Source organism: Rattus norvegicus, chromosome X (genome assembly GCF_021556685.1).
Source record: "Rattus norvegicus strain SHRSP/BbbUtx chromosome X, alternate assembly SHRSP_T2T, whole genome shotgun sequence".
Lineage (NCBI taxonomy): Eukaryota > Metazoa > Chordata > Mammalia > Rodentia > Muridae > Rattus > Rattus norvegicus.
This window is the reverse complement of record NC_141554.1, coordinates 141594366-141615864: the sequence shown is the minus strand read 5'-3', so window position 1 is coordinate 141615864 and position 21499 is coordinate 141594366. Positions and strand designations below refer to the sequence as shown.

The 21499-nt window shown below is 42.0% G+C and overlaps 1 protein-coding gene across 5 annotated transcripts in view; it reads left to right on the top strand.

Moving 5' to 3' along the window:
* Plac1 (placenta associated 1) overlaps nt 1-17307 on the top strand; it is a 133800-nt gene extending 116493 nt beyond the window's left edge. For all 5 annotated transcript variants that reach the window (NM_001434103.1, XM_087600008.1, XM_087600010.1 and 2 more), the window contains exon 3: nt 16415-17307. In NM_001434103.1, coding sequence (NP_001421032.1) covers nt 16474-16995 — 522 coding nt within the window. In that variant the 5' untranslated portion in view covers nt 16415-16473 and the 3' untranslated portion in view covers nt 16996-17307. The remainder of the gene's footprint in view (nt 1-16414) is intronic.
* Nucleotides 17308-21499: the final 4192 nt, after the last annotated feature.

The following is a 21499-nucleotide window of genomic DNA, read 5'->3' as shown; positions in this document are numbered from 1 at the left end:
GCTAGGAAGGCCCCCAAGATAGAGAGGTGTCATGGAGGTACTGTGAGGGAAAGTTGCCACAGTGTCAAACTCTCTTCCCGGATGCCTACCCGTCATCTTTTTTTTTTTTCCATCCACTTATACATACATTCCTGTAGTATTTACCGAACACCTATTTCAGGCATGAGCCAGGGCAGGAGTATACAGAAGGCATTTGTTTTCCCTTCTCCCTCTCAATGGTTCTTCTCTCCTCCTCTCGCTCCCCATAATTCAGTGGTAACAGGGCTGGATGGAGGAATATTCAAAAATTGTCCCTGTAGGAGACATCTGTGCCAGGAATTTCCAGCAACCCCCAAGGAGAGTGGCAGATTGATGAGACTCTGGTTGGGACTAAGCAGGGAGTGGAAGGAGGTGGGAGTGGGCAGAGACCTGCAGCCAGCAGTCTGCCTGAGCCCACGCTAGAACTCCCCTTGATAGGATACTTGCTCTGTGCCAGGCCCTGTACATCCTGCTTCTCATACTTCACGCAATATTACTGTCCTTTGTGGTCACTCTTACAATGACACCCTGTTTTATATGAGGAAATTAAAGGCAGGAGTTGAAAGGGACATACCCAGGGACATGTAGGACATGGTAGAACCCCCACTCCAGGTTAACTCTGAATGTCCTATCCTCTTTGGCTTTGGGCTTTAGTTTTTAAAACAGAGTCTTATTATGTTGCCTAAGCTGACCTGAAATTCACTATGTATCCAGAGCTACCCTTAAACTCCTGATCTTCATACCTCAGCCTCTCCGCATGCTGAGATCACAGGCCTACAACCCCACACCCCGCTCCACATTTGTGTGTGCTTACTGTTTGTTCTCTTGGAGCCTGCGGCACATGCTAGAAATGCACTGGACCATGGACCTACATCCCTGGACAACCTGGGCTGCTGAAAATGTCCAAGCATGGGCGAGATAGTGAAGTGCCTGAGTGACTTCAGTGTATCAGGATGAACCTGGAATGAACCTACACTATTCTTTAATATAGATGTATAGCCTTGGGTATTATTTACTAAGCATTACTATCTTACTTAATAATATAATTCATAGGTTGGTAGGGATAGTGAAATGAGATCATATGTGAAAACCACTATACTAATATTTCCTGATGTATGAGTTCTGCTTTGATGGGCAATTAATTATGTTTCTATACTTAACAAAAAATAAGTTTAATTACAAAAATACCTTTATATGTTAGAAACTGTACTAAGTAAGCTAAGCATGATGGCTCATGGCTGGAATCAGAGCACTTGAGGGGAGAGACAGAAGGATTGCCACAAGTTCAATACCTGCCTGAGATCATCTTAAAATTGCAAAAACGTGTGTCCTACTCTGTGCCTTAGTTCACTGTCTCCTCCTTATCAATGTCACTTCTCATCCTCCAAATCTAATCAGCTAGATCTAGAAGTCCCAAGATCACATACATATAGGGCAATCCAAACAAGAATATTGCCAGGTTTAAGTTAAAAGTCGCCCTTATATGTTCACAAATCCTGAAAAATGAAGCCATACTCCCAATCCTTGTACTTAAAATAGCAAATTGTGCATACAACTTGTCTTTAAAAAAAAAAGAAAGGAAGGAAAAAGAAACACCCACAGGTCTACAGTCTCCCATGAGCAAAATCCCGCAAAGAGAGCCTAAAAAGAGAAGTCCTCCACAGAGATCCATTTCATTTCATAAATAATAATGAGGTGGCTCTTTGCAAAGCGTCGACAATTCCTCTGTCACGCAATTCTCTTTATTTCTTTATTTGGATTTTCCTCCCTCATTTTGTAGAACAGCCATCACCAAAGAGCCAGGGCAGCTGCCATTGTGTGCCAATAGATTGTCATTCCATTTTCCAGGGGTATAAAACAACAAGTGTCAGTTACCTCCACATCTCCTATCTGGGGTCATGCCCTGTAGAACTTATTCTATTTCAGCTTCTACTTCTAGGCAGTCAGGGGGAAAATGGGCACCTGCTTCAGTCACTGCCCCAGTATGGACACACTAATCCCTGGCTTTATGAGAAGTTTGCCTTCCATGCAACAGAGCCAGGCTCTTCTAATGGGCCAGCACTTCTGGTTTTAATACCCGAGTCTTGATTTCTAACAGGTGGGTGCCACAGTTGTTCTGCTTTTCGTATGAGCCAAGTTGATGGCTAGGACAAAATGCAATTCTTCATAAAGATCCTGTGAAGGCATGGGATGCTCTTAGTGTATGGGGGAGGGGGAAATCAGCTCAGTCTCTCTCTCTCTCTCTCTCTCTCTCTCTCTCTCTCTCTCTCTCTCTCACACACACACACACACACACACACACAAACACACACACATTATAATATTTGTGAAAATCACAGTGATATTAGAACACAAGAGCCACCGAGCTCTGGATATGTAAACTGAGGCACTAATAAGGAGTCACCCACTGACTGACATTATTAGGCGGCTGATGCTACTGCTCCCTTCCCTCCCATCCAAGCTCGTTCTGTGGTGATACAGCCACCTAGGTTTGTTAAGTGAAGCCCAGAAGTCTTTATAAGACATGATGAAGGGGGCTGGGGATTTAGCTCAGTGGTAGAGCGCTTGCCTAGGAAGCGCAAGGCCCTGGGTTCGATCCCCAGCTCCGAAAAAAAGAACCAAAAAAAAAAAAAAAAGACATGATGAAATCAGAAAGAGACATGGTCCCTGTCTCTGGGTGTAACAGGGACTATGTTATTGTCTACTTCCATGAGAAATGTAAGGCTTTGAGAATGTGTGACAGCCCTTTTTGCACCAGGACAAGTAGTTAGGTGAATGGGCAAGCAGATTCTGAGTTGTCATATCTGGTGGCTTTGTATATAATACAAATGGGTTTCTTTTACCAAAATATAATAGGGGGTGCTTAGGAGATTGCTCAATTGGTAAAGTCTTTGTTGTACAAAACTGACACCCTGAATTCAAATCTCCAGGACCCATGTAGAAATCTGGCTCAGGAGAGTACCTGGAATTTTTGGGCTGGAGTGATGGAGACAGGAAGATAGATCCCTGGAATTTGCTAGATGGCCTGTCTAGCCAAAGGGATGAGGTTTGGGTTCAGTGAGAGGCCCATCTCAAAAATTAAGGTGGTTGTCAATTGAAGAAGACAACAAGTGTTGATTTTTGGGTTCCACATGCATATGCATGTGCACACACATACAGACACACAGGATAGATAGATAGATAGATAGATAGATAGATAGATAGATAGATAGATACATATATATATATACATACATTCATACATACATAGACAAATAAATGAGAGTTAGGAAAGCCTGAATATCCCACATGTTCCTGGGTTCATTATATTCTAAGTATGCATATGCAGATCATGGAACAAATGTATTCCTTAAAATAGGGGATGGCTTCTTTCTCTCAAAGTCTCAAATAGGAGGCATGATAAAAAGTGACCTAGAGTTGTCTACTCTGTACCTTTGTATGTCTGCCTCTCCTTCATTGCCTTTGCCTTCTTAAAAAGCTCTCAGTTTCCCCAACGCCTGAGACTCTAATAGCCATAAACAACTTATGACCCCCGTTCCCTCCTGTGTGTCTGTCTGTTTTGACATATGGTCTCATTATGTAACTCTGATTGGCCTAGAATTCTATATAGATCAGCCTGGCTTTGAACTCCGAGATTTGTCTGCCTCAGCCTCCCAAGTGCTAGGATTAAAGCATGCACCACCATGGCAGGCCTCTTCCCTGTGAGTTTGCACATTCTTCCCATTTTGTCCTTGCCACTTGCTAGCTTTGTATCTTGAGTTTCCTTACCCATGTAGCTCTCAGAGTCTTCTCTAAAGTGAACCTGGTAGCAATCATAGCACCTATCGCACAGGGCTGCCGTGGAGGGTGTAAACGACTGTGTACAGCGAGCCCTTGCTCAGTGCCTCAGTCAGTCCTGTTCATTCCTTCTGCAGTGGAAGTGTCTTTGAGGAGCAGCCTTGTATGATGTCGGACCTAGTTTCTGTTTTTTATAGCCCTTAGTAGTAAAAAAGAAAAGGAAAACTTTCTAAATAAGGAATTATGGATACAGCATGTGGGAAAGTCCTCTAACTTTGTACAAGACTATAAAATAGTGAAGTTTCAGAATACTTCAATATTCTGTTTACTACAAAGTCCCTTGAGACCCTGCACTATAGCAGATGCTCTAACCTGGGGGAAGGTAAGCCATACTGGAAATTAAACAGTACCCTCCATCAGCTTCTTAAACCCAGTCCAGGCATGGTGGGATAGATTTAAGAGCTGGTGACTTGGCATGAGGACACGTTGGGTTTAGTGGGAAGAAAGAAGATTCACAAAGAACTGCTCAGCATTCTTGGAATTGGGGATCATTTGTTCTTTTGGGGAGTGAACATCTTCTCAGGGGTGAGCATTTGCTCTTGCTGGACAGTTTCATTGACTCTACCATTCATTCTCAAGTTCCTGGTTTTGAGGAAATAAGGTTGAGCTTTCCAGGAAAGTTCAGTCTGCCCTGACTGGCCTGAAGTGGAGATCCCACCAGAAACCCTAACAAGATGTCTGAGGTTTTTTTTCAAAGCTCAGTCTAGCAAGAAAGCCTCACTTTTACCTCTCAATGCCTGTGCCACCTCAGAGCTCCTCCCAGCCTTCCACCCTTACAGGAAGTTGCTCCAAGACACCCTCTGTGACTTGTTTTGCTCAGTTTGAATGCTGATTTTGCTCATTCTCCTAAATAACTCAGTCATAAGATGCTAAGACGGATTCTGCCATATATCTTAGAGAAGTTTTTACAGGTTAAACTACTTCAGGACTCTTTTCCTATCACAACGATTAACTCATAATAATGTTCAGGGACTGTGGATTCACTGTGAACAGAGAAGGATACTAACAGGTTTGTGAGAAGGCCTGGGGCCCAAAATCATTTTCGCAACCATGATCTTGGCCAAAGCTCTCTGCCTTTCTGGGCCCCAGTTTCTAAGGCATTAGCATGTGATGCCTGCCTTTGGGGACCTACAAAACAGATGCAAGTATTAAGAGGGATAAGAAGGCACAGTATGCTATGTTAGCAGAAGGAGAGCTCTGTGCAAATAAAAACAGATCCAAATTAAGCAAAAATGTGATGTTTCTTGAGAGTTATTGCCATATGTGGCCCATATATGATCAAACAAGCTTTCATATAAATTCTCCAGATTCTGCAACTACTTAAACCTTGTAAATGAGCAGAAAGGTAATTGTAAAGGTCATTATCTTTACTCCATTCTTAGTTAAGTAGAAACTTTTCTTTGAACACTTGTCCTGTTGCTATAGAAGGACCTGAGTGGTCTCTAGTTCCAAGGAGAAGAGGAGCAAACACTAACAAACCTTAGCAGAAGGATTTCAAAGACCACACAGTTTAGAAAGGCAATCAATCACAAATCCTCAGCCTCCTGGGCATGGTGGCCCCAACCAAACTGACAGGGAGAAGAAATGTTTGGCAAGTTAAAAATAGGTAGGACTTCTTATTCTCTGTAAAAACACAAGTAAAAAGGAGGATTCTCCACATGTGGTGGTACTAGTCTGTAATTTCAGCTACATAGGAGACTGAGGCAGAAGGTTGGAAAGTATAAAGCCAACTTGGGCTACGGAGTCAGTTTCAAGTCATCCTAGGTGGCTTAGTAAGATTCTGTCTCCAAATAATAAGCAAAACCAAGACCTAAGGGCTGGAGAGATGAGCCAGTAGATGACATAATCCTTAATATAGGATCACAGGACCAGAGTCAGGACCCCCAGCACCTACACAGAAAATGGGGCAGGCATGGTAGCCTACCTACAATCCCAGCAGCACTCCAGAGACAGAAACAGTGATCTTAAGGGCAAGCTGGCTACCTAGGCTAGCTGAATTAGTAAGGTCCAGGCTCCATGAAAGACACTCCATAAACAAAATGGAGTTTGACTGAGGAAGACACCTGATATTAGCTACTGGCCTTCACAAGCATACACACACACACACACACACACACACACACACACACACACACACACACACACACACAGTGGGTGGAGGAGTGTGGATTCCAAGTTTAAACTTCACACAGAGGAAATGAATTGCCTCTCCAGCCATCAGGATAAGTTGTCATTTTATCTTTACCTGGAAGCCTACATAGGAAGAAGCCAAAGGCCCCCAGCTCCCTATCAGCCTTTTCCATCTAAGACCAGCACCAGCAGCCCTCATGACAGGCCTCTTTCTGTTTGGCTTCATTTCCTGTTGTCTCATTAGCTTTCTCATTCAAAGTGGAATTTAAGGTTGGAGGAAGTTATAAAATCCAACCTTTATAGTTGCGGGATTTTCTCAGGAAAAAACAGTATGTCTGTTCAACCTCTGGAAGAAATACATGTATTATTTTACTAGTACTACAAATAAGATGGCTTGAGGCATGGAAATTTATTGTCTCCCACTTGTGGAGGCTAGAAGCCCAAGATCAAGCCGTGAGTGGGGCCACGATGTCTGAGAGCACTAGGTGGTGAGGGGCTCAGCTATGTAGTTCTGGTATTTGTCAACAATCCCTGGATTGCAGCTCTAGCATTCCAGGCATGTGGCCATCTTCTCCTTGTGGGTCTTCATGTTATCTTTCCTCTGCCCATGCCTGTCTCTGTGCTAAAGTTTCTCCTTTTAAGAAGCTATCATCAGTCACATTGCATTAGAGCCTACCACAATGATTTCATTTTAATTTTCTTGCCTCTATAGGGACCCTGCTTCCAAATAAGGTCTCCTTCTGAGACACTCTTCATTAAGATTTTGGCATGTCTTTTGGGAGGGATGCAACTGAAACCATATACATTCGTAGATGAGTGATATGAATGCAAAGACTTAGCCTTGACCAAATTTACCAGATAAATTACCTTTTGGTTTTTTGCCTTTGATTAGGAGAAGATTACCAAGGAGTAGAGAATTTACCCCTTCTGTTATTCATAAAATAATATTAAGATATTAAATATATTATATATTTTAGTGTATATATTATATAACATATATAATGAACACAAGTTCAAGCTATTGTATATACATATGTGCTTTCCTGTATATATGTCTTAACCAAATTTCAGATAAGTTGTCATTTTATCTTTAGTGATTTCAGAAAGAAGGCAGCAAACCAAGTCTCTGTTCTTATCAGAATATAGATCAGGAGTGGTACACATGAGTTCAAATCACTGCTAGATAAAACATGGAGGAAAGTGATGACTAGTAATAATTGCCACTGAAATACTATACCTTATGCAAAGATAGCATTAACCGTGACCACTTTTAACCCTGTTCAGAAAAGGGAAAGCTCAAAGCAAACCTGAGACTGACCGCAGAGGTGGAGGAGACTTAGTTACTCGTCAGGTTTCACAGGACCTTGGGAGGATTCTGGTCTTCCCTCTGTGCTTGGATCTGGGGTGACCTTGTCCATCTGCCTTCAGAAGGAATGCAGATGTGTGAACGACTGTGACTGTGCTTCCTTCTTCAGCTTAGACAATTTTTAAGTGAACCCAGAGCCCTACCTATGTGCCTGAGCAATCCCAGTGACTACAGCAGGACCCTTCCATGCGCAGACCTGAACCTTCTGGTTCTCATTACACTGCCTCTCAAGAGCCAAGGCACTCGGATTTGGGCTTGAGAAGTTTTTTCCCTCCTGTATAAAGGCTAAAGGAAGGAAGACTTCTATTTTGTCTTCTTTAGAGGTTGATTCATCACAGGGAATGGGGGAGAAGGGAAGAGGTATACAAGGAGTGCTGCCTGCATTTGCGATAATGAACAATGGAGCCATGAGGCTAGGAAGATAGAAAGGCCTTATCATCAGCAAAGCCAACCAGGCAAGCCAATGAGCAGACGCTATGCTCGCAACTACAAAGGCTTTCGCACTATTGCAAGCCTTGTCATGAAATACTGGAAAACGTGAGGCAAGGGATAGCAAATACCTAAATTCTAGTCCATAGAGTCTATGTGTGCATACATGTTCATGTATATCTGTAGATATGTGCATTTGTGTGCACATGCATGTAAAAGTGTAGAGACCAGAGGCCAATGCTGGGTGTCTTCCTTGACTGTTCTCCAACTGATTGTTTTAAGATAGTCTCTCATGGAAGCTGGAGCTCATCGACTCCTTTAAGCTGACTGGCCAGTGAGCTCAGGGAGCTGTCTGTATCCATCCCCATCTACCAAGCCCACACCCCATCCACCCCACCCCTGCCTCTCTAGAACTGGGATAACTAGCAAGTCTCATTAAGCCTGGCTTTTTACATAGGTTCAGGGGAAAAACTTGGGTCCTCACAGTTGCAAAGCAAGCACTTTACCTACTGAGCCAACTCCCTAGCCCCACATACTTGTCTTCATCCATTCAGAAACTTTACTGATTGCTTACTGTGTATCAGGCACTGTGATGGGCGTCTTAAAGAGTTTGCAGGGACTAGGCTAATGGCTCAGTGGTTAAGGGCACTGGCTGCTCTTCCAGAGGACCAGGTTCAATTCCCAGCAACCACATGGCAGCTCACAACTGTCTGTAACTGTAGATCCAACACCTCTTCTGTCCTCTCCAGGCACCAGGCAAATACATGGTGCACAAACATGTGTGCAGGTAAACACCCACACACATCAGATGAAATTCTAAATTAAAACAAAGTTTATGGTCCAAGAATTAAGTAGTAGGGACCAAACTGGGAAAGAGACTTGAGGCTTTCTTTTCTATTTGAGGGATGTATTCGTATCTGTATATGTGTGCATGTGTGGTCATGTGCTCATGTGCACGTATACATGAATGCTTTTCTTTTCCCCCAGTGTCTCAGCCATGGCCCAACGCTCTTTTACTTTCTGTAATATGTGCACACACCTCCAAAATTGTAGGCTCCCTAAAATTGACGGACAGCCTTCCTATCAAAAGAACCTTTCTTCTGAATCTTCTCTCCCTCTCAGCAGCCAAGAGATGGCAATTGCCCCAGTCAGGATACATGCACATGTACCACGTGGCCACACTCTGGGTAGAGCTGAGACACATAGTAGCTTTGAGTTAGGGAAAGATGCATGCCAGTTAGGTCAGTTAAAAATCATCCAGACAGCCTATAAAATCAACTGTGGTTTGACTTGGACATATGCCACTGTTAAGAGGCTATATACATGCACCCTGCTTTAAAGACTTTGCTCAAAGCTCCCAGTTTTGAAAGGGAACAGTGAATGTGCCTGACTGGATTTTGGAAGCTGTCTAGAGCCCTCGCTTATTGACACAAGTTGTATCAAGGAGGTGGTGTAGCCCTGGTTGCAGCATCTGATCCAACTCTGTGCCCTCCCCAGGCTAAGATGCTGAAATCCTGTCAAGTGAACTGTCCTCTATTTGGTTTCAGTAGCCTTGTAGAGCCCACTAAAGGGTTAAATGTGTGGTCTGCTGTGGAGTTGAGAGCCTTGCACAGACACAAACCTACCTTGTCTTTTTAAAATGAGAAGGGACTCTGGGGCTTTGTGGCAAATGGTGTCGTTTTCTGGAGCAGGGAGGAGGGGGGAATTAATCTCAAATAAATGATTAAATTAAAACATAAACTGAATTAGAGGCATACATTTGGGATTTTTTTCCTTACATTTTTATGGAAATTATGAAATACACCCCTATCCCTTTGTTCGACTTTAAAATTAAAACAACTCAGCTTCTCCACACAGGAGGAAAGGGGTTCCCAGGACCTGAAATTTCCAGTTTTTCCTTGTGTATGGCTTTCTGTATTTATTTTTGAAAATTTCGTGTTCAGCTAAGGCATGGTTCCCCATTGTTTTGTAGTCTTATTGTGGTCTGATTTCACACTGGACTACTTACCTTTTCGTAACTAAATTCCCAGCCCACAAAAAGTTATTTCTCTTACAAGGAGCCTGGTCTCTTATTTATTTCACAACCTTTATTTGTGTATCAGATGAGCCATGACATTTAAACTATGCTTGATAGCTTAACAGATTATAAGAACAAAACCAGATGGCCCAAACAAAAATAATGCTTTGATTGCTTTCAAATTCAACGTCAAAAATTAAAAACAGCTTTCAGAAAACCTTGACATTTTTTTCTAGAAATGACTTTGAATCATGTATGTATACATGGACCTCCTGACCCCCAAATTAGAAGTATATAAAACAAAAATTTAACAATGGCTAGTTAGGAGTGTTTTCCTCTTTTATCTTTTCTGTGGCTATTTTCCCCTGCAGTTTGTTTTAGAATAAGACTGTATATGTGTATATATTTAATGGCTGCCTTTTAGCTTAATTTGAATGGCGCCTTTTTAAGGGATCCCGTCGAGGTGTTTTTCTTTATGAAGAAAATGGACTTTGTTAAGCGTTAGCAGTTCATAATTCTTCCACAGAAAATGGTGAATAACGTGCAGTTACTTTAACACTGTGTTTCTTGAGGCTCCAAACATAACCTGTCCCAGAGTCTTTTAGCGGGGGTGCAAGTCCATGAAAGCATTTATTTCATTTTCTAGCTTATTTTAGTGTACCTTCAGCATGTAAAACCTTTATTAGTCACAAATCTCATTCTCTTTGAGAACGGTTAGCCAAATAATTCTTTAAAACTGGATTATAAGAGAACCCTAGTTTTAAAAGGCTCTCAACTCTTGAGGTAGTACACAGGACAAAGTTAGATTACGACTGCCTGAACCGCTAAACTACCAAGCTTTCAAGGCATCCAGATGCTTTTCTCTCTGTGTCTCTCTTGTCTCTGTCTCTGTCTATCTCTGTGCCTCTCTTCTTGTTCTGGATAAGAGCCTTTATTACAACTCTGACTCCTTTTTCTTCAAAGAAGATGCAAGAGAATGAGGAAACTTCGTTGCAAATCCAAGCTCTGACAGTTCTCTTTTCTCCGAGCTAATTGCATGCTCTTTTGGAGTTTCCTTTTCCTCTCTGTTTCCTTTTGTTTTGACAACAAGAGTCTGGAAAAACAATATACAAATGATCACTTTGCTGTCTCGCGTATACTGAATTTTAAAAATAAATTAACTGTCAAACCAGACAGCTTCCAGGGGTTTATGGAGTGATCTCTTTCTTCAAACTGTTCCAAAAACAGATGTGGAAATGTTTAGCTAATTCCCCTCCTTGTTCTCCAAGCAGAATTCCTACATGTCTCTAGTGACATCGGAGGAGATGGGTGGACAAAATTCCCACCTGCTTTCTAGGAGATTTGTGATTTAGACTTCTCACTTTGCTCAGTAACGCCACAAAACTGATTTGCACTTGAGTTTTTGTGTCTTTTAGAAAGTTTTGTATGCCGACGTGGCTCATGCCTTTAATCTTAGCACTGGCAAGCAGAGACAGACCCATCTTTGAGTCTGAGGCCAACCTAGTCTACATAGGAAGTTCCAAGCCAGTCAACTCTACATAGTAGGGCCCTATTTAAAGAAATAAAAAGTAAAAGCATCCTGAAATTTCAAAGTCCCTATATCTTAATCAATATAAAATTTATCTAAAGTCTACCTCTGGGCTCCACATGAACACATACAGTAACACATACACCACACACACACACACACACACACACACACACACACACACACACACACACTATAGTTATAAAACCAACTAACAAACTTATTCTTCTAGCAATAGTGAAACTCTGTTCCCTTTAACCAATGTACCACCTTTTGCACTTATCTCAGGTCCTATTTTTAAGTTTTAGAACAGTGGTTCTCAACCTTCCTAGTGCTAAGACCCCTTAATATAGTATCATGTTGTGGTAACCTCCAACCATAAAGTTATTTTTTTGCTACTTTATAGCTGTAACTTTGCTATCATTATGAGTCGTAATGTAAATATCTGATATGTAGAATATATGATATGTGACCCTTGTGAAAGGGTCCTTCAACCCCCAAAAACGGTCATGGCCCACAGAGTGAGAACTACTGTTTAGCACTGATGAATATAGTAAGTAATTTGTGTCACAGCATTGTATTAGCCTCCATAATTATTCTGAAGATATGAATATACTCTTTTCATTCCATGGGCATATTGACAGATTGATAATATTTGGGGATAAACCTTGGCTCTGTACTGACTATGTATATACTGTCTTTACCGTTATCCCCCGAACAGTATAGCCTAACAACTGTTTATATCATAGCGGGTATTATAAGTAATCTAGAGATGAGGTAAAGTGGCCTGAAGGGTGGGGCAGGGTTGTGTGTTTTTAGTATAAGAGAGTTGAGCATCTGCAGATTTGCGAATTTCCCCAAGCTTGGAGAACCAGCCCTCCTTAGTGAAGGACAACTGTATCTGTTTTGGTATTTGAATTGTTATTTTTCACTTTAAATATATCAAGGCTAAACTTCACAAGTAGCATTTTCAGCCATTCCCTGCAGAGATCTTGGAATGATAGCACACCTATGTAGTTTCTCTCTGCACCTAAAGGTTGCCATTTTGTCTAGTCTGGCTATTCAGCCAATTCCACTGGCTCTGCCTCTTGGCAGGTAGGACAACCAGCAGCCAAGCAACTTTTTTGTGCCTTCTGGAGATCTGGCCCTCCTGCTTACAGCACAAGAAGCGTTTTGCCCATTGAGCTATCTTCCTAACCCTCATTTCATACAATTTTGATGTAAAGGGTTATTTGGAATATGGGCAGTCTTGGGGAGAGGAAGGAAAGTGAAGGAAAATTTTTGTTGAAGGAACTAGTGGGAAATGTATATGCATAAACCACATTCAAGAAAACAGAAAGTTCCTTGTACTCTGGAACTGCAAGGAAAATAAACAGTTTGCATCCAGGTGTTAGAAGAGTTTGCCTGGCTACTCTATAGCTCAGTCCAGGACAGTATGTTCCATAGTTGAGCCCTGTTCGGTTAAACCAACAAATCTCAGTTCACCGTAAGGAAAATTTGCAATCAAGGCCAAATGGGGCTCCCATAATACATACTCTAAAACCTGTTTTCTAAGCCCACCTGCCAGAAGCTGGACAGTAGTCACAAGGTGAGCACTCCTGTCTTTGTATTTCCCTCCTCCTGGATCCCCAACTGCCCCATCAGCATGGATGGTTTCTGGAGAATTTAGGGGGAATTCTGTTTACATTCCACATCTTTTGGGCTGCTGTGCACAGTTCCAACTGGAACTGGAATACCTTCCGTCTAGGCCTACATCATCTCCCACTTCCCTTCTTAGCCTCTCGGCTGCCTTTGGCCCTGGTAACCCCAGGCTTCTCCATCCCTTCTCTAGATCATATGCTGCCAGCCGAGCTCAGTTAGGTGTTAGGAAAACCAGCTCATGTGATGAATTCACACTGTGTGGTGAATGACTTATAACCATTCCCCAGCAGCATGTGGGTGCATAAACACGCCCTTCTCCCTGGTTCCTGCAAAGAGCAGGCAGCTGGGGAGAGGATGGCTGCTGTATTTTTGATGAGGTGTTTTCAGCAAAAGGGGGCCCATCCTAAAATATACCCTTGAATTACTGGACTCTGACTTAAGAAGCCCATTACAGTACATTCTGCTCTCCTCCTAATCTCCAGCCTTCCCCTTCTCCCTCAGAGCCATGGGACCTCAAGCATGGTCTGCACTAACTTTCATTAAAGGTTTTTTTTCTGAGTCCAGAGGTACGTCATCATGTACATATGCATCTTTGTTTATTGCTTCTGTTACGTGGCAATCTGTTGCTGGCTCTGAGGACACTGGAGGAAACGAGTTCTATATTGTCCAAGTTTGGAGATTTGTGCTAGTGATTACTGAAACAGTGGCGTCAGCAAACTCTCTCTTTCAAACTGAATCAGAGCAATAGAACTTGAAAAGTGGGTGTGGAGCAAGAAGATAGTCTAAAGTGAGTGCCTGGGGACCAATTGGCTTGTTTCTTGGAGAATGTAGGCATTTGGTAACTTTATTTGGATTATTCATGAGAGAAGGGAAGAGGGGGGGATTACACAAAGGATGCTTGGGAAAGGGAGAGGAAATGGATAGATTAACTCTTGGACCAGCACAGCTTTCAATTGGAGCCTCAGTTTGGGGATTGAGAAGAAAAATGAGATGAAAGAATTGTTTCCTTGGCCTATTCCAGGAACTACTTAATGAGAATGGTTTTGTTCAGGACAGATGGCCCCAAGTAGTGAGATCATGTTAAAGAAAGGGAAGAGAACCAAGAGGAGAGAGGACTGGAGAAAGGAAAGAAGGAAGAGATGAGAGAGAGAAAGCTAGTCTAAAGCATCTTTAGGACAGGGTGGTTTCTTTAGTTACAGACAAAGTGACATTGGTGGGTGGCTCTCTCTCTCTCTCTCTCTCTCTCTCTCTCTCTCTCTCTCTGTGTATGTGTGTGTGTGTGTGTGTGTGTGTGTGTGTGTGTGTGTGTGTGTGGTGTGGTGTTTCTGTCTGTCTGTCTGTCGATCTATTTGTTTCTCTATGTATGTACGTCTCTGTCTCTGTGTGTCTCTGTCTCTGTCTGTGTTTCTGCTGCTGCTGCATTTCTATTGTTTTTGTGAGAAAAAATGAAATCAGTCAGTCCCAGGAGTGACAACTTAGAAAAAAGACAGAGTGCAGAAAAGTCTCCTTCGGCTTCTTTTATATCACCCCCAACACTACAGAAAGAATGAACAGCCATTGCAAGGAAAGAAAGCACAAGCAAACAGGAGGTACTCTTCCGAAACCGAACATTCCAGCCCGGCCAGTGCACTCACTGTGTGCTTTCCCTTTGAAAACTCTGCCTGTTTACAAATGGGAAAGGGGAATGTCTTGGGGTCTTTTTAGCCTGATGCTATGAAGATAGTAGGCACTCAATAAAAATTTTCCAAGGATGAAGTCATCTATATGGGGAATACTTATCAGGGAGCAAAAGTTAATCTCTATACTTATTTATGTACATGCACTCATTTCTTTCCAATTTTTGGGCACTTTCCATTTGATTCATATCCTTTTCTGTGTTTAGAGTGAAAGCTAAGTTGGACACTATCTGCTGATGTTCTCCTTTCTCCCTTGTTGCCTCCTCCTGCTGCCATGTTTTAGACACTTATTCTTAGCTTTATTTTTCTCTTTCTGCCACTCTCTCTTTTGAAGGCAAAAGGCAAAAAGAACCCAAAAGCTAGCGAGTGCAACAGAATCTAGGCATAGAATTTAAGAGCTAGTTGGTCAGTCTACACAGAAAGCATAAACCAAATGCCTCCTTTTTCATGTAGAGCTTCTTTTAAGTAGTTTATATACAATATACATTTAAAATGTAAAAAGCAGAAAGATGGAAACTTCCACGTGAGACAGAAGTAAGTTTTAATTTCATTGCGGGAGCATGCATATTAAAGATAACTAGCATGGTTTCTTAGGACTTTATTTATTTATTTATTTGGCCAGGCTGTGGATGAAATCCAGGCCCTCCCATATACTATGCTAGTGTTCTACCTCTGAGCAACATGGGCCTGGCATGGTGGCGTATGGCTTCTTTAAGTTGACTATCTCATACTGTCTGCTATAAATCACATATTGTTCCCTCATGTGGAGAAAGAGACTGCACTGATCAGGATTATTATCCCATCTTCCGTAAGGCCAGTGAAAAACCCAAATGAAACAGTTTCCATATTGAAGATTAAATCAAGGAAAAATACAATTTAATTTGAACTAGTAACTTAGTCTGCCTTAATGGTGCAATGTTCTCACATACGTTATCCCAGTGAGTCCTTCCATATGACCTACTTTCTTAGCAAACAAATTGAATGTTAAAACCTAAGAAGAAGTCTGGTGAGAAGGCTCAGTGGGTAAAGGTGCTTGCTACCAAGCCTGATGACCTGAGTTCAATTCCTGGAACCCACATGGTAGAAGGAGAGACTCCTGAAAGTTTTCCTCTGCCCTCTGTCCCCTGTATACTTATCTCCTACAATGAAATAGAACAGAGTAAGCGAACACCTTTCCACAATCAAATATAACAAGTTTAAAAAAAAAAACTAAGGAGAAATTATATTTTATCCCTGGCAACCACATAATTAAATGTGTATGAATGACTTGACTAAAAGTAATCAAATTACTTCATCTGGAACTCTTATCAGTAGCATTGTAATTCATGATGACCAAAAGATTCTCTGATATAATGGGATTTCAGAAAATCAGAGAAATTTCAGAAAAGAAGGAAGGAAAGGAGGGAGGGAGGGAGAGAGAGAGAGAGAGAGAGAGAGAGAGAGAGAGAGAGAGAGAGACTAGACAAAGGTACATAGTGAGACTTTATCAAAATAGAAGGATAAAACCAAGAGCGAATGGCAACAATAACATTCTGCACCTGGTGCGATGGCTTACACTGAAATCCCAACACTTCTGAGGTAGAGGTATGAGGACTGCCACAGTTCAAGGCCAGCTTATGCAACAACATAATGAGTTACAGGCCAGCCTTGGCTACAGAGTAAGACTCCATCTCAAAAAACATAACCCCTCATTGTACTTCCTTCAAGAACTCATAATTGAGCTTTACCTACACCATGAGGTAACTTGCCTCTTACATTTTTGTGTGTTCTAGAATCCCTTCCTGGACGCTTTCCTGTCTCCAGTGAGTTGTCACCCAACCCTGCTGCAAGAATGAAACTCATCAAGTTCCTAGGAGGTGTGGTCTTCTTCACCCTCATGTTCTCTGGCTACTCTGAGCAAAACCAAGTGAATGTGCTGTGCTCAACAGATTGGTTCATGGTCACCGTCCATCCCTTCTTGCTGAATAATGATGTGTTCGTTCACTTTTATGAGGTGCACTTGGGCCTTGGCTGTCCTCCCAATCATATTCACCCACATTTCTACCAGTTCAACTACCGAGTTACTGAATGTGGCATCCGCATCAAGGCCGTCTCTCCAGATGTCGTTATCTACAGCTCTGAGATTCACTATGCTTCCAAGGGCTCATCTGCGAGATATGTGATTCCTGTGTCCTGTGCTGCTCCTCGCCGGTCCCCTTGGCTCACTAAGCCCTACTCCGCGAAAGCACCTAGCAGTAACATGGGCGCAACCCCGAAGAATGATACTTCCTACCACGTGTTCACCTTGCCAGAGCCTAGCCAACAGCCCAACTGCAGCTGCCCGCCTTACGTCTTCAATCAGAAGAGCATGTAAACCCCACATCATAGGACAGAGTCTTTGGAGGTCCATCTTGTGTAGTCATCTGACTGTGCAAATATTTCTGGGGACTAGTGTGTTCACTCAGATGATCTGAGGAAACCCATATAGTGCCCAGATTTGAGGGCTTCTGAAAATTCTGTTTCTAAGAATTAGTATGCAGTATTTTTTACTCTCAGCTAAATAAATGCCATTACAGCTCTTTTAGGGGAATTTTGGAAAGGGGCGATTCATATATAGCTGATTGTAACTTTTTTTAACTATTTTTGTATCTTTTAAAACAATAATAAAGTTTTGATTGGCATTGAATTATCAGTTGGATGGTTTTGCTTCATAAACGTATATCTCGTTTTGTCTATGGACCAGGAATTAGTCTAAGTGGTTTGCCAGCATTGGTGCCTGGGTTTTTCTCTCTCTGGGATGATTTCCCACCCCTTCAGGTTCCTCTACAAAGCCTTTCCCAGGAGAATCTCTTGCTCTATATCTGTACTTCCCGTCTTCTGGTCTTCTGTTTACCACCACCAAGCTTAGCACTAAGTCTCCGTTGTTTGATGTCCAGCTATACCACTTTTTATGTACAGAAAGGATAAGCTAGTTATCTTTAAGTCTCCAGTGGTTCTGGGAAGCAGGCAAGTCACGTTCCAATGCTCCCATGCTAGGTTCCCAAGGCTGAGCTGGATCGTAAGCTTACAGAGCTATGATAACAGCCCTCCCACCCACCCCCAACCTATAAACTATCAGAAACCAGCCCGAAGTGTGGCTATCCAGTAGCTTTCTCAAAGGCTTAGAGCACTGAGAGGAAGTGAATAACTCAACAACTATTTATTATGCAGTGAAACTACATGCAGACCTGGCTCTAAACACCAAATAAATGGTAGTGAGAAGAAAGGGACTCAGAGAACTTGAGGTCACATAGCTAGTAAGCAAATAAGTAAATAAAGATAAATTCAGATAGTGACAAATGCTATGCAGAACTTCAAACAACGTGACATGGGAACCTGGGGAGGGACCAGGCCTCCATGGTCTTGCCATTTGAACTATGTCTTGGATGTGAAGACTGAGATAATCTGGAGAGAAAATATTCCAGATAGTAGAAACATCTCCTTTAGCCCTCACTACAATCTTATAAAAGAAGTGCTCTTCTCACACCCAGTTTAAAAATAAGAAACCTTTTCTTTTTGGAAGAGGCAGGAGGATTGCTACAAGTTTAGACTACTATGATCTACATGGTGAGTCTCTGTCTCAACCCCCCCCACACACACACACATACACACACACTCAGGGTGTGGGGAAGAGGGAAATTGAGGCATGGCTGATTAAGAAAGCAATTCACAGGCATATAACCTAGTAAGAAGCAAACCCTCCAAAATATCATGTTGAATATCATATGCATAACATCCTTATTTGTCAATAAAAATTAGTTTTTGAAGAAGAAAGCGGTATTCAGGAGAGATGACTCAGCAGGTAAGAGAATTTGCTGCTCCTCCAGAGGACTCAAATTCAGTTTCCATCATCCATATCAGGCAACAACCATCTATGACTTGAGCTCCGGGAGATCCAAATCCTCTGGCCTCTGTTGGCACCTGCACACACATGCCCACCCACAAACAGACATAAACACGTGTACACATAATTAAATATGTTAAAAATAAATCTTTAACTAAAAACAGAAATGCAATGTTGGAGTGCAATTTTTCTCATTAATGAAGGTGACGTGCTTTAGCAGATGAATAAAGATTTAGAGGGTCATCACCACGAAAAGAAACATTCATCTCTTGCCCTTTTCAATAAACTGAGAGGTTACAATACCTGGGAGGCAGGTATAAATGCAACAAATATCTATTACAATTATCTTAGGGGTCAATAACTACATTAGATATTGGGAATTTAATGGCTGACAAAAACCAACACAGTTTTATGTGATACAACCATGTAAAGTTATGTAAGGTGTTAGAGGCTGTAAGGCTATTTAAACCCATAGCATGGGTTTGCACAAAGATATGAGGACCAGGACTGAGGTCATTGGAAAAAATGCCAGGAGTCTATTCCAACCCAGTGGAGAGGCAGGACAAAGGGACAGATGATAATGGGAAACAATAAAATGGTGACATCAAAGAAGACAGAGGTAACCACAAAATGATGTGTGGAAAGATTGGGAGGACAGGCAGATCAGTTCTAGTCGCCAGGGCAACAGATAAACCTAGATGGTATAAGCCTACAATTCATGAAATCGGGAACCATTGAGGAGGTTCTGATCTGAAAGTTTCATTGAATTAAGATGGAGAAGGGCTTTTTAGGCAGAGAGAATGTGAAGAGAACTGAGTGTGCCTTTTCTGGAAGCTATCAACTGCCAATAGCACCACAGCTATAAATGGGACTTGGTGAGGCCCTCCCCAATTCATGCTGGAATTTCAGCTGGCTTGATCTTGTGTGTGTGAGGAGGGATCTTATGCATCCAGCCACAGCTGCTGTGATATGCAATAGCCCCCATGCTCCTGCTGATGGCCCTGTGCCCCCCCCCACACACACACTGGCATCACTAAATGGATTCATGGGTTAAAAAAAGAATATATGAGCTTGGCAGTGAAAAGTGATGAAGAGGTATGGGAGAGTTCAGAAGGAGGCAGGAGGAGTAGGCTTGATTTTTAGAAACACGGTAAACATGCATGAAATTCTCAAACAATAAAAGAAATGCATGTGGGGGGCTGGAGGGATGGCTCAGCGGTTAAGAGCACTGACTGCTCTTCCAGAGGTCCTGAGTTCAATTCCCAGCAACCACATGGTGGCTCACAACCAACTGTAATGGGATCCGATGCCTTCTTCTGGTGTGTCTGAGGACAGTGACAGTGTAGTCACATACATACGTTAAGTAAATAAATAAATCTTTTTAAAAAGAAATGCACGTGTACAAAGAAATGCTGATCAGTAACCATATTTTACATAATTTGCCATCCCAGTATAATTAAGCAATGTTTTTAATCAGGAAGAAAAGCTGCGACACAGCTCTGGAAGACAAAAAGCTATCTTAACCCTGAGTCACATCTCCAGCCCTCCAGCCCTGAGTTAGTTGAGTAATTTCATTAGCTTGTGATACACCACTCCAAAAGAATGTTTTCCTTCTTTGTTGTGGTGATGCTCGGTTAATTCTCAAGGTGACAAGGTTTATAAACCTGTACAACATAGTGCTCAGAAGGGTTGTAAGAAACACTTTGTTGCCATCAAAGGAAATGAGCATTGTTCACCTTTCCATGTCTAGAAAAGCCAAGAAGATCTGCACCATTTGCTAGGATAATTGCTTGTTAGATGTTTAAGAATTAGAGTTGTGATGAGACATTTCACCCACAAAAGGAGACTCAGAGTAATGTCCAATTGTTTTGTTCTTGGGCCGAGGACGCAGCTCGCTAGTACAGTAACATGTGCAAGGCCCTGGCTTCAGTCTCCCAGCACCATGAAAAACACTTTCCTCAGAGACCTAAAATGACAAAGCACATTTTGAAAATATTGTTAATTTATTTATTCTTTGGCAAACTATATTTTTCGGGGTGTGTGTGTGTGTGTGTGTGTGTGTGTGTGTGTGTGTGTGTGTATACATACCTATATATGCTAAGGGCAAACATATTAATTTCAATTAATTTTAAAGTATAAGCTCTTTGTATTTCATTTTTAAGGTATGTGCCACAGTATGCAAATGGACATCAAAAGGCAATGTTGTGAAGTCACTTCTGTCCTTCTTCCACTATGCAGGTTCTGGCGATCATAATAAAGTTCTCACGCTTGATAGCAAGCACTTTTACCCTCAGACTAGCCAGCCTTGAATATGAAATCCAGTCTCGAAAAAAATCAAATAGTCAATTTTTCTTTTTAAATTAAAAAAAATACTATTTGTTTTCAGTTTATTTGTATAGGAAGCTTCTCGTGGGCCTTGGTACATGTTTAGAGGTCACAGGGGAACTCTGCAAGCCACTTTTGTTCTGTCTGGTAGGTTAGAGAAATCAAACTTGGGACTCAAGGTTGGTGGCAAGAACCTTTATCTTCTGGCCACCTCAATAGCCTCATCTGTTTTCTAAGCTTCATCTACAAGACAGAAGACAAGGAAACCCAGGGTTCTGGCCCACCCCACAAACAAAAGAGGGTCAGTAGTTTCAGAACAAATTGATGTTCAGTAAGCTTCCACATCATTCCCACACCAACACTCTGGAATAATTTATAGTCTGGAAGTCAAAATAAAGTAATCTCTGGGGTTTGGGATTTAACTCAGTGGTGGAGCACGTGTGAAAAAATCCCCCTCCAATGATAAAAGATGCTCCCACACAGTGAAGAAGTGGGGTTATTCAGGTTATAGAGCGTGTGCGAGAGATCCAGGCTGCCCAAGCTACTTTCAATGTTGTTTTACTTCAGGAAAATATTTGATGACAATATTTTCAAACTGCCCATGAAAGAGAACATTTGAAATCTGCGCTACCACCAAAAGCAGTCTGATGCTAGGTTGCTGGAGCCATTA